The sequence below is a fragment of the Rattus norvegicus genome, chromosome 13 (genome assembly GCF_021556685.1).
Source record: "Rattus norvegicus strain SHRSP/BbbUtx chromosome 13, alternate assembly SHRSP_T2T, whole genome shotgun sequence".
In the NCBI taxonomy this organism is placed as follows: Eukaryota; Metazoa; Chordata; class Mammalia; order Rodentia; family Muridae; genus Rattus; species Rattus norvegicus.
Window position 1 is genome coordinate 87427738 of NC_141546.1, and position 12519 is coordinate 87440256.

General features: G+C 42.7%; 1 protein-coding gene and 1 pseudogene across 1 annotated transcript; one reads left to right on the plus strand and one right to left on the minus strand.

Annotated features, from left to right (window-relative positions):
- The first annotated feature begins 2581 nt into the window (after positions 1-2581).
- Positions 2582-6279, plus strand: Pigm (phosphatidylinositol glycan anchor biosynthesis, class M). Its single transcript, NM_024144.2, has one exon. The coding sequence runs from the start codon at positions 2668-2670 to the stop codon at positions 3937-3939; it is 1272 nt and encodes a 423-aa protein (NP_077058.1). The 5' UTR covers positions 2582-2667; the 3' UTR covers positions 3940-6279.
- Positions 6280-8258: 1979 nt separating this feature from the next.
- Positions 8259-9052, minus strand: LOC148001816 (large ribosomal subunit protein eL8 pseudogene; annotated as a pseudogene).
- Positions 9053-12519: the final 3467 nt, after the last annotated feature.

The following is a 12519-nucleotide window of genomic DNA, read 5'->3' on the forward strand; positions in this document are numbered from 1 at the left end:
TAAAGGTATGTGTCTTTGTGTGTGTGTGTGTGTGTGTGTGTGTGTGTGTGTGTGTGTGTGTGTGTGTCCTTCCGCCATGTGGGGTCAGGGGGATCATATCATGCTCCAGTTGTCAGGCTTCCCAGCAAGCCCTATTACCCACTGAGCCACCTCGAAGGCTTGCAAATTCAGTTCTTAAATGGCAAGATTTAATAAACACTAAGACTCAGGAATCTGAAAACTGGATTAGTTAATTCCAGGAGTCAAATAGCTCTAGAGTGGACACCGTCTCTTTTGGATAGTGATTATTTTTTTAGTTCATTTTTCCTTTCACACTATAGGAAACACTCTTTGGATGGTTTCTTTACACATCCTCAAGGCTCTGGAAGTCCATTGTAATCAGCAGACATTTCTATCCCCGGGCCTCAGCATAATTGACTTCTCATGTATTCTTACCTAGCATTAGCCTGAGAAAGTCACAGTCAGTCTCCAATCCCAAATACTCTGGCAAGAAACAACAGAAACAACTGACTCTTGGTCCTTAAGATGAAAGGACAAAGGGAAGAATGGAAAATTGAGTCTCTCATCATTAATAAATTGACATTTAGGACACACTACATGTGAGTCATAAGACATATTAGATGTACAAGACGTAAGGACAGAACACAGAAACAAATGGTATATAACCCGTAGAACCAAGGGTAGAGCATTTAGCGTATACTAATACAAAATAGAGAATTAACATAATCTTTTAAAGATTTCACAGGGTCAGACCCTAAGACGGGAAATGTTATCTGTTCAAGCGTTCTGCCACTTTCTGCAGCTCACTGGCATGACTCCACGGACAGGCTGTCGAATTAGAGCCTCTCCTACTTATTAGACCAGCCATAGAGGAGAATTAGCTGTGGCTTTTCTGCCAGAATACCTAGAACAACCCATCCAGAAGAACCCTTATTTTATTTATTTATTTTTTAAATAATAAATATAATATTTATTTATATTTATTCTACAGAAGTACACTGTCGCTGTCTTCAGACATACCACAAGAGGGCATCAGATCTCAAACTATCAAACCAGGGATATAAAAAGTAACGATGACAGAGAATATCAGACAGACTAAAGAAGAGATTGAGAAAAAGAAATAGATATCATATCAGCATTTTATTTGCAAGTTCATCACACAATCATTATGCTATCCTGAGTTAGACAGGCCTACTTCCAATTCCTTTTCTGCTACTAGTTGGCAATGTGACTTATTTACTCTCCAGAAATCCTGATTTTGCTCATTAATAAAGATAAGGATGTCTACATTTAAAAGTAGTTAGTATGTCTGACAATTGGGAATAAGTCCTTAACAAACCACTATTATGAATCAAAATAATTTAGGGCATATATACCATGATAACCCATTACCTAGTATTCAAATAACTCTTGACAGGCTCTATTCATAAGATGAAGCCAGACAGTCTGCGCCAGTTACCATGTGTCTGAGACTCTAACACAAGAAAGTACAAAGAAATAAAGATATAACTTCCACTCTCAAGAACCCTACAATTTAGTTGTAAGGTGATCTGAATGGTAATGTGTTATGACGGTACATATGGGCAATGCATAGTAAAAAATGAACAGAGGTAGTTATTAATCTACACCATGTAATTACATCAAAGCATAGAAATATGACTATAAGGTTAATATGGCTGATTCAAAGGATAAATGTGAGATGTAGGAGGAGAGATGTCTAGGCTGAATGAAACCACTTCTATAGAAATCTAGAAGACGTTCCCTAGGCGCAGGCTCAATTCGTAAGATCAAGGCAGTCTGTGTCAGTTACCATGTGTTTGAGACTCTAATACATTACAAGAAAGTACAAAGAAATAAGGATATACTTTCTACTATCACGAACAATTTAGTTGAAACTGAAAACGCTGTAAAATAAAGTATGACGTTCTTAAAAGTCGATTAATAAGTGCAGTAAGAAACCAGAAAAAGAATGAAAGAGTTGGGAGTCTTTGGCAAGAAATTAATAGTGGTAGGGTTGAACGGGGTGGGTGAAGGGCCGATTTTTACCTACGTGAAGAGTGCTTGAAAAGGACGGAGTTGACAGTACTCCAGGGATGGCAATCTAGACGTTATTTCGGTAGGCGGAACCTTCACATCAGGGTAAAACCACGAGAACTATTTTATTTTTAGGCTTATTCTTCCCATCTATATTTTCCACTCTCAGTCCTCCAAGCCAGTTCTGCGGGAGGTGGCAGCAGGTCGCAGCTCACCGAGTCAAGAGTCCTCCTCGGTTGGCCCGAGTTGAGAACGCGGAAGCACTGGTTTCTACAAACAAAGTTCACCCAGCTCCACGACTTCTCAGCCACTCCGGGATTTCCGAACAGCGGAAGTGTCGCGAAGGAGGGACCGGAAATCCCGCCTCCGCCGGAGGAAGCTGCGGACGCAAGACAGCCAATCCCGAGGAAGGCAGTAGTTCCATGGAGACAACTTAGAGCCCGCGCGAAGGCCGTAGGCCGGAAGTACGGTGGGGGCAGGACTTCGTACCGGAAGTGATCGTTCCTGAGTTATTACTGTCGGCGCACCGGCGGGGGAGATGCTCCAAGTGGGCGAGTGGAGTGAGCCGGAGGAGGGTTAGAGAGAGGGGCGCAGCGTGGACCCGGGGCCGGGCCGGTGGCCCGCACTCAGACCATGAGCTACACCAAGCACTGGGGAGAATGGTTCCTGAACCTGCGGGTGCCGCCCGCCGGGGTGTTCGGCGTGGCCTTCCTGGCCCGGGTCGCCCTGGTTTTCTACGGTGTCTTTCAGGACCGGACTCTGCTCGTGAGGTACACCGACATAGACTACCACGTGTTCACGGACGCCGCGCGTTTCGTCACGGAGGGGCGCTCCCCTTACCTGAGGGCGACGTATCGCTACACGCCGCTCCTGAGTTGGCTCCTCACTCCCAACGTCTACCTCAGCGAACTCTTTGGCAAGTTTCTCTTCATCAGCTGCGACCTCCTCACCGCCTTCCTCTTGTACCGCCTGCTGCTGCTCAAGGGGCTGGGGCGCCGCCAGGCCTGTGGCTACTGCGTCTTCTGGCTGCTTAACCCCTTACCCATGGCGGTGTCCAGCCGAGGCAACGCAGACTCCATCGTCGCCTCCCTGGTGCTTACGACCCTGTACTTAATAGAGAAACGACTCATCGCGTGTGCCGCGGTGTTCTATGGCTTCGCGGTGCACATGAAGATGTATCCGGTGACCTACATCCTCCCCATAGCGCTCCATTTGCGTCCCGAGCGCGACAGTGACGAGGGGCTCCGGCTAGCCCGGTACTCTTTCCAGGCTCGTTTGTACGACTTCCTGAAGAGGCTGTGTAGCTGGGCTGTGCTGCTTTTCGTAGCAATTGCAGGACTCACTTTTTTGGCCCTGAGCTTCGGTTTTTACTATAAGTACGGTTGGGAGTTTCTGGAGCACACCTACCTTTATCACCTGACTCGGAGGGATATCCGCCATAACTTTTCTCCATATTTCTATATGCTGTATCTGACTGCAGAGAGCAAGTGGAGTTTCACGCTGGGGATCGCTGCGTTCCTGCCACAGTTCATCTTGCTTTCAGCCGCGTCTTTTGCCTATTACAGAGACCTTGTCTTCTGTTGTTTTCTTCATACATCCATTTTTGTGACTTTTAACAAAGTCTGCACTTCTCAGTACTTTCTTTGGTACCTCTGCCTTCTGCCTCTGGTGATGCCACTAGTGAGGATGCCTTGGAAGAGAGCCGTGGTCCTCTTAATGTTGTGGTTCATAGGACAGGCCTTATGGCTGGCTCCTGCATACGTTCTAGAGTTTCAAGGAAAGAACACCTTCCTGTTTATTTGGTTAGCTGGTTTGTTCTTCCTTCTGATCAACTGTTCTATACTGATTCAGATTATTTCCCATTACAAGGAGGACCGCCTAACCGAGAGAATCAAATACGACTAATGTGTCTGGATCTTCTGTAGCATTCTGATGATTCCATGTGGACTAGAAAAGCTTTGTAATTTTTTTCCTCCCTGAGCACTCTAAGCACTCTAGTGAAAGTTTCCTTGTTCCAATAGAAATTAAAACCGGTGTTGGCCTTACATATAAAGGGGACCAATAACTGAGGTCCATCCTTTAGAAGTCTTAGGACTCTTGTTTGTTTGTTGAGAAGTAAATCTTTGTTTGACTGCTGAAAAGCTGGTGAAGCTAGAAGATGCTGAAATATTTTTGAACAGTAGAGGAATAGACATAAGGTCTCTGTCAGTTTGTTCCTGTCACTGTGCTACTGTTGTACCTTCAGCCCCTGCCTTTTTTTTCCCTGCAGTTCTGACAGCTATGGACATTTACAAAGTTCCTAAAGTACACCATTTTTACATATAAAGTATTAACAGTTCCATGCTCAGTTGGGAAAGCTTTAAATTTTTGCATTAAATGTGGGGGCTTAGAAGAGAACTAATCCAAAGAATTTAAATTGTGATCATGTATTTGTTTTGTAATTTAGTTTTTCAGCATTAGTACCAGTGATATTCGTTTTATACAAAAAGATTAAATTTAAACTCCTCCATCTTTAGACCTGAGTTTAAACAAAAGAAATTGGACATTAGCATGTATATGCTTGCCCTTTTTCTAATTCCTAGAAAGATTTTTCTTCTAGAGTTTAATTTGAGTATTGTCTGTTGTAAAAGTAGTAGACTTTAGATGGTAAAGCCAAAGTTTTGGGTATGACGTCATTTGCTCTATTCTGGCTTTATCGTCTAAATTGTTACAATAGTGAACATTGTTGATAAGGCATAAATCCTACACTCTGAAAATCCCCTGATAGAAAGGATGATTTTTGAGGAAGACTCCTGTGAAGCATAAGTGGTGTCATTGTTTGGGCTCACTGCTCTAGATCAAGAGGTTGCAAGGGACTTGAGGAACTACAGAAATGAGGCTGTGGTAGGCAGATCTTTTTATGTATCACTAGAAGTAAATACAGTGATAGGGAAATACTTTCTCAACTGTATGAATAAACATTCTAAAATTTTTTTAGAAAACATAGAGCCCATCTATGTTGAGGGCTTTCTAACATTTGAAGATGTAGCAGAAATAGATAATTATGATTTTGTGATCATGATTTTTTTTTTCAAAAAAAAAATTGTTTTTTTTCCAGAGTCAACAACAACAAAAAACTCCTGAAAAATAAATACTGCTCCAGAAAAGTAGTAATTTTTTTCCTGTTAGGGCAAGCCTAAAAAAGCCTTTGTTGATAAAATATTTAGGGCTGCTCATAATTAAAAATTCTATTGTGGCAGCATTTCTTTGCTGGATTCCTTTTGGGATTGGCCTTAGAAGAAAAGGCTTTCTGTTGCTTACTGTGTGAAGAAAAGTGGTCAATTGTAGAAAACAATGGCCTTTCCTAAAATGTCAAAACCCATCCTTTTTATTAGCTCATAACAGCATACTGCTTAAGACAGTTTAAGTAGTAGCTTTCCACTTTATGGCACATGAACCTTTTAAAATTATTATGGGGATTGAAACTAGGGCCTCAAACTTTCTAGGCAAGTAGTCTGTCTACCACTGAGCAATGTATCCAGCCCCAAGTGAAATTTTGAAATGAAAATTTGAGCAAGGAAAGTATATTCGTGTATTTGTATAGGCCTGGCTTTTCTTGCTCTTTTAAACAGTCCAGGCTGGTCTTAAACTTTCTTTGTTTGCCCAAGATAAACTTGAACTCCTGACCTTCAGGCCTCTACCTCCTAAGAGCTGAGATTACAGTCCTGTGCCATTGTGCCTGGCTCAGAAAATCTCTATTAAAGAAACGAAAGTATTTCCTAAGAGATGCAGATGTTTTGCAGTTAATCTGCTGCAAACCTTTATTTTTTTATTTGCTTTATATGTATAGGTATTTTGCATATATGTCTGTGCACCGTGTGCATTCCTAGTGCACAAGGTGGCCAGAAGAGAACATTGGCTATACTAGAACAGATGGTTTTGAGCCACGATGTTGGTGGGTGCTAGGAATCCAACCTGAGAGTCTTCTGGAAGAGCTGCTAGCACTCTTAACCACTGAGCCAACTCTCAAGCCCCCTGCTGCAAAAACATTCAGTAAGTTAAGTGGAGAAATGACTTGATCTTTTTGGGGTTTACTTCTGTTTCGCAACTTTTAAAAGTTTTATTTAGAGAAGAGGCACACATTCCATGTCCTGTGTATGGAGGTCAGATGCAACATAGGACAACTGGTGGTGGTCGATTTTCCTCTTTCTCTTATGCTAACCCTGGGATCAAACTTGGGGCATCAGTCGTGGCAGCAGTACCTTCTTATACTGCACTGTCTGGTCGCTTTGGCTTCTTCCCATTTTGTTTCCTTATAAGTCCTTAAATGATGCCTTAAAATTGTGTAGCTCTTTCTTATTTTCTGTGTAATTCTCTTGTTCCTATACTACCTGCGTTATCTTGATGTCACTGTAGCAAATGCCCTTCGTAAGTCAACTGTAGAGAGAAAAGGTTTACTTGGGCCCATGGATTAGAAGTTTCACTTTGAGATTGGTTGGCCTCAGGCCTATGATGTGGTAGAGTATTGTAGCATGAGGACACAATAAAACAAACTGTTCACCTCATCGTGTGTGCAGAAGACAGAGTATGAGACATGGCTCTCTCAGATACTTTCGAGGGCACACCCCTAAAACCTCACACTGGGCTGGCCTAAATTCCACAAGGAGGCAAGCTTTTTAACACCTGGGCCTTTGTGGGGAGAGTTCAGATCCACACTATAGCATCAACTGTAAGACTAATTTACAGGCAAGCATTAATTATTAGATTAAGAAGAATGTTTCTCCAGATGGTTGTGATTTTTTTTTTCTTTAATTGCTTTTCTGATGTCTCCAAAATGCCCTTAAATCATCAAGTTAGTTCCCTGGATTAGGATCATTATTGTCTGTTTTGTTTTTAGTTGTAGGAGGTAGGGTCTTAGATAGCTCAGGCTGGTCTCAAACTCGTTATGTAACAGAGGCTGGCCGAGGACTCATCCTCTTAAGTCTACCTCCCACGTACTAGGATTACCAGGTGTGCTGGCCCATGCCTGGTTTGGATTAGGTTCTTTGGAAAAGCTGTGACAATTATCCACTACTGGGCAGCTCAGCAAGAGGAGTCTTAAAACCGTAGATCTCGTTGGGGATTTAGCTCAGTGGTAGAGCGCGTGCCTAGCAAGCGCAAGGCCCTGGGTTCGGTCCCCAGCTCTGAAAAAAAAAAAAAAGAAAAAAAAAAAACCAAAAAAACTTATATCTCAGTTACTGATGTCTCACCATCTGGGTTTTAGAAGTTGTAGGACGATGTTTCATAAGTTGTATAAAGCCTGTTCTTTAATTTATGACTGAATATATTGTTATTTTTTTAACATCAGTTGTTATGTTATATTACTACCTACACTTTCTTGCCATCTGTGATGTGAGTTATGAATAGAAAAGAAAAATGTAAAAAATTCTACCTGTGGTGGTCTTTAAATGCAATCTCTTCTCATTTCTCTCATGCTTTTGTGTGTGTGTGTGAGAGAGAGAGAGAGAGTGAGTGTGAGTACGGGTGCACACAGGTGTTTATCAGTCTTGGGTATCATCTCCAAGCACCATCCACTTTTTTTTTATTTGAGCTGGCCAGATTGGCTAGGTTGACTGTTCAACAAGCCCTAAGGATCTGCCTGTCTTTGGACTGGGATTCTAAGAATTTGTCTCCATACTTGGCTTTTGTTTTTTTCTTTAAACGTTAGCCATATAGCGGTTACATCGAACACAACTTTTGTAGACAGTTCTGTCTCCCACCTAAGAAGGTTATCCTGTGTTTTATGGCAAACTTCAAGATAAGAGGAAATACCCATAGCCGTCCTCCATCTCCATCCTTTCCTTACTCGGTGACAGCTGCTTAACTGGTTTGTATCATGATGATGGTTTTTCATTGTTAATCAATTACTCTGCCACAACTTAAGTTTTATGACGACACTTCAGATTTGGTGTTTGGACTTAGTTTTATAGATGAACAAAGCGTGTTAAAGATTTGATGGCTTGCTGATAAAAGACAGAACTAGAATTTTAAGTGAGTTTTTCTGACTAAAATAACATGCCCTTTTCACTGTGTTTTAGATTTTTTTTCCCCCAGCATGCTCAACTCCAGCAGACGATTTCTGCAAAATAAATGGAACTCAATGCTGAACTCTGGCAGATAGCCTGCCAATCAGTTTGACCTTCCTGATGTAGATTTTTTTTTTAATTTTGTAATTATATTTATATACAGAAAACTTAAGTGTACATTTAGCCCAGTTTACTGGCGAGTTCTTTAGCCTTTGCCTTTTCCGGCTTGGCAATGCGAGCCACAGACTTAGGACCCAGGACGTTACCTCCCCAGTGGTGGTGGATCTCGTCATATCTGTCATTGTAATTGGTCCTAATAGCTTCCACCAGCTTAGCCAGAGCACCCTTGTCTTCCGAGTTAACCTGTGTGAAGGCAACAGTAGTGCACGTCTTCCTGTGGACCAGGCGCCCCGCCTGGCCTTTCCCTTGATGATGCAGTAGGGCACCCCCATCTTTCGACAAAGGGCAGGCAGGAAAGCCACCAGCTCAATGGAGTCTACATCATGGGCAGTCACCACCAGCTGAGCCTTCTTGTTCTCCACCGAGGTGGTGACTGTATTGACCCCTGCTTGGAGGACAGGTGGTCTCTTAGTTGGGACGTCCCCCTTGCCAGCAGCTTTCTTCTCAGCAAGGGCCAGCAGCCTTTGCTTCTCCTGCTTTGTCTCTGGCCTGTACTTGTGGGCAAGCTTAAGCAGCTGAGTTGCTGTTTGCCTGTCCAGGGCCTGGGGGAACTGGTTGATGGCAGGAGGTACACTGAGTGCTTATAGATGATGGCTCTTTGCCGCTGCAGCCTGATGTAGCGGGGCCATTTGACGAAGTGTGTGAGATCTCTTGGGCTGGATGTCCTGACCAATGCCGAAGTTTTTAGGCCTTTTCTCAAACAAAGGATTGACCACTTTTTTGGCCTCCTGTCTCTTGACCACGGTGGGGGCCAGGGCCACATTTTCCCCCTTGGCCTTCTTTCCTTTGGTCATCTTGCTTGGCTGGAGGAGAGCCTGATGTAGATTTTTCTAAGGGGCAGTTCTTCAGTTCTGTCAAGTTTCTGTGTGTGCTTGGTGCCCTCAGAGGTCAAATATGTTGGCTCCTCTGGGAATTACCAATGTAAGGTACTGGGAACTGAGCCCAGGCCTTATGGAAGACCAGCAAGGACTCTTAAATTCTAGTCCATTTCCATTGTTCTTAAACATTTCTCTCAGTGACTTCTAGATATTGAAGTTTTCTGACATTCAAATCCTCTTGTAGCTGGTTTTTTGCTACTTTGTGGGTTCTTTTTCCCACCCTTTATCCTTCTGGTTTCACTCCCATCACTAGAGAGGAGAGAAAGGATAGAAGAAGGGAGAGAGAGTGTGAGATTCCTAAGTCTAGTGTTCTTTTTTCTCTTGAGCATTACTACTAACAAAACACAACCATGCTGTCTCTTGGGCCCTAGCATTTATACACCCTCTGAAAAGATCCCAGATTCCAAATGTCACACAATCTCAGAAACTATCTGCAGCTGGCAAAACCATGCCTCTGCACGAGGCAAATCATAGCTGATGGAGTCAGTCAGCAGCAGCCCATATCCTTAGACCTGGGATTAAAACAAAAGCACATCCTCAGACTAATTCTGTATCTTTAAAAGAATCCAAAATTGTCTCTGCATCTTCTTGCACCTAGTTGTGTTAAATCCTCGCTACTGTCCTTTCCCTCCGTTCACCGAGCCTAAGAAGTCGAATCAGTGAATTAGATCTGGTCTTAGCTAATTGTAAATCAAGCTACAGGTAATATGTGATCATAATTCCTGAAGTGTATTCAATTTCTTTCGGGGCTGAAATAAAATCCTACTGTGTGTATATGCATCACATTTTCTTTATTCACTGGCCCCACTTTTTAGATCATCGTAAATTGTGCAGCAAGAAACAAACAAGGATCTCTGTGGAAGAACTTAGAAGTCCTAGTTTGACTTTGGACCCAGGAGTGGGATAGCCGGTTCCTCTGGTAGCTGTATTTCTGTTTGAGACACCGCCACCCTGATGCCCACAGCAGCTGCCCCAGTTTACTGTCACAATTTACAACCCCACCTGCATTAATTTTCTTGACTTTAGCCATTCTGACCAGGGTGAAGACAAATCCCGTTATACGTTGCAATGCTAATTTGTATAATGAACATCCACGGGCTTAGCAGAGTGTTCTAGGCTTATTTAGACCATGAGAGAGCACGGGTCTGAGCTTAGGTTTAGATCTCAAACAAGATCTCCATCTCTAGATACATCGTTTTCCATCTGTAAAATGGGGATGAAAATAGAATCAGAAAATTGCTTGGTACGAAATTAAGCCAGGCACAGTGGCACATGCCTTTGGTCCCAGCACTTGGGAGGCAGAGACCGAAGATCTCTGAGTTCAAGGCTAGCCTGGTCTACATAGCTCCAGGACAGACAGCTACATAATGAGACTCTTTCTTTAAAAAAGTTAAATTAATAGGCCCAACATTCTTGTACTGGCACAGAACAAGACACTAAATAGGTAAATGGGCAACTTGGTAAAGAAGAACAGAAACACTCTCAAATCTGGTCAGTAAATGGGCTAATGAACTGAACAGCAGTTCTCAAAAGGAGAAGCAAACGGACGATAAACACTGAAAGGGAAATGCAAGTTAAAAGTACTCTTGAGGCTCTGGTCAGAATGGCTTAAGTCAAAAAAATTAACGCAGGTGAGGATTCAGAAGGCTGGGACAGTAAACTGGGGCAGCTTCTGTGGGCATCAGGATGGCGGTGTCTCAAACAGAAATACGGCTACCAGAGGAACCGCCTATCCCACTCCCGGGTACAAAGTCAAACCAGGACTTTTAAGTTCTACAGAGATTTGTCTTCATTTTTATTTATTGCTGAACAATTTACAATGATCTAAAAAGAGGAACCAAGAATAAAGAAAAGGTGAGGCATACACACCAGAATTTTATTCAGCCATGAAAGTTAGCGGCATTTCCAAAGCAAAGGGTTGATTGGAATTATATGTGTATATATTATACACATACACACACACACACACACACACACATACACACACACACACACACACACACACACACACACACACACACACACAATGGTGGAATGAGAGGAGGGGATTATTCTAGAGTTCCACAGGAGATCCAGAATTAAAGACAGGGTTTCTCTGTATAGCCTTGGCCATCCTGGAACTAGCTCTGTAGACCAGGCTGGCCTTGAACTCAGAGATCCATCTGCCTCTGTCTCTCAAGTGCTGGGATTAAAGGCTTGCACGACCACTGCCAGGCACTGATCAGTGGAGGTTTGGCTTGTGCCCCCAATCTACATAGCACTTTTTTCTCCATTGTGTTGTGGTGGGGGTGGGGGTGGGATGCCTTTCAAAGGTTAGTGCTCTGTAAATGGGAACACATGTCTTCTGCCTGGGTCAGAAGTATCACAAGAGCCCGAGCACATTGTATTCAGCGCTGCTCTAGCAGAGCCATTCATTTAGTCAAAACGCATTCATATTCATTATCGTGAATAAAACCCAGACTAAATGGCAATGTTTCTAGCTGTGCAGACACTCTGCTAATTGCAATGTCTGCTATCTAAAGTGAAATGACACTTACAGTGACTATTTAAAATAATTTGGAGCATGAATACTCGAAGTTCAGTTCGTTTCACAAAGGAAAACTTTCACTTTCCTTGCTCCCCATTCTTTAGGCAGTTATTTATAGACCCCTGCGTCAAACATGGTAACAGACGAGTCAACTCAGTGTTCTGCTTTTGAAGAATTACCAGTAACTTTAGAAACAGATTCTGCTAATAAAACCGTATGTGAGACCCCATTAAGTTCCGTTAAAAATAGCATGATTTCTTTTTAAAGATTAGGGTGGGTAAGAGCTTGGGGTGGAGGGTGTTCCCATGTTTATTTTCCAGATTAAAAAAAAAAATTCTACTCAGAAACAAGTGACTTTCCAGAATTAAAGAGCTGGTTAACACAAGACCAGAGTCAGCATCCGGCACATCTGACCCCAGTTCTTTATCTTCCAATTATTTCGCAAGTTTCTCTTAATGCCAGGTGAAAATGGCTGATTTCCTAGGGAAATTTCATTTATGTAGAATGGGCTAAACGTTTGAATTGTAAGCCAGCCTCAGCTAAATATCATCCTTTATAAGGGTTGCCGTGGTCATGGTATCTCTTTACAGCAACGAACCCTAACTGAGACAAAGGCCATGCTTATTTTTTAAAGGGATGTGTAATCACTGACTGAATTTTTTTTTAATTTTTTTTTTTTTTCGGAGCTGGGGACCGAACCCGGGGCCTTGCACTTGCTAGGCAAGCGCTCTACCACCGAGCTAAATCCCCAACCCCCTTTTTTAAATTTTAATTTTAGTTATTTTACATCCCAACCAAAGTTTCCCCTCCCTCCTCCCAGCCTCTTCCTCTCAATGTCCCCTCCCCCCACATCCAC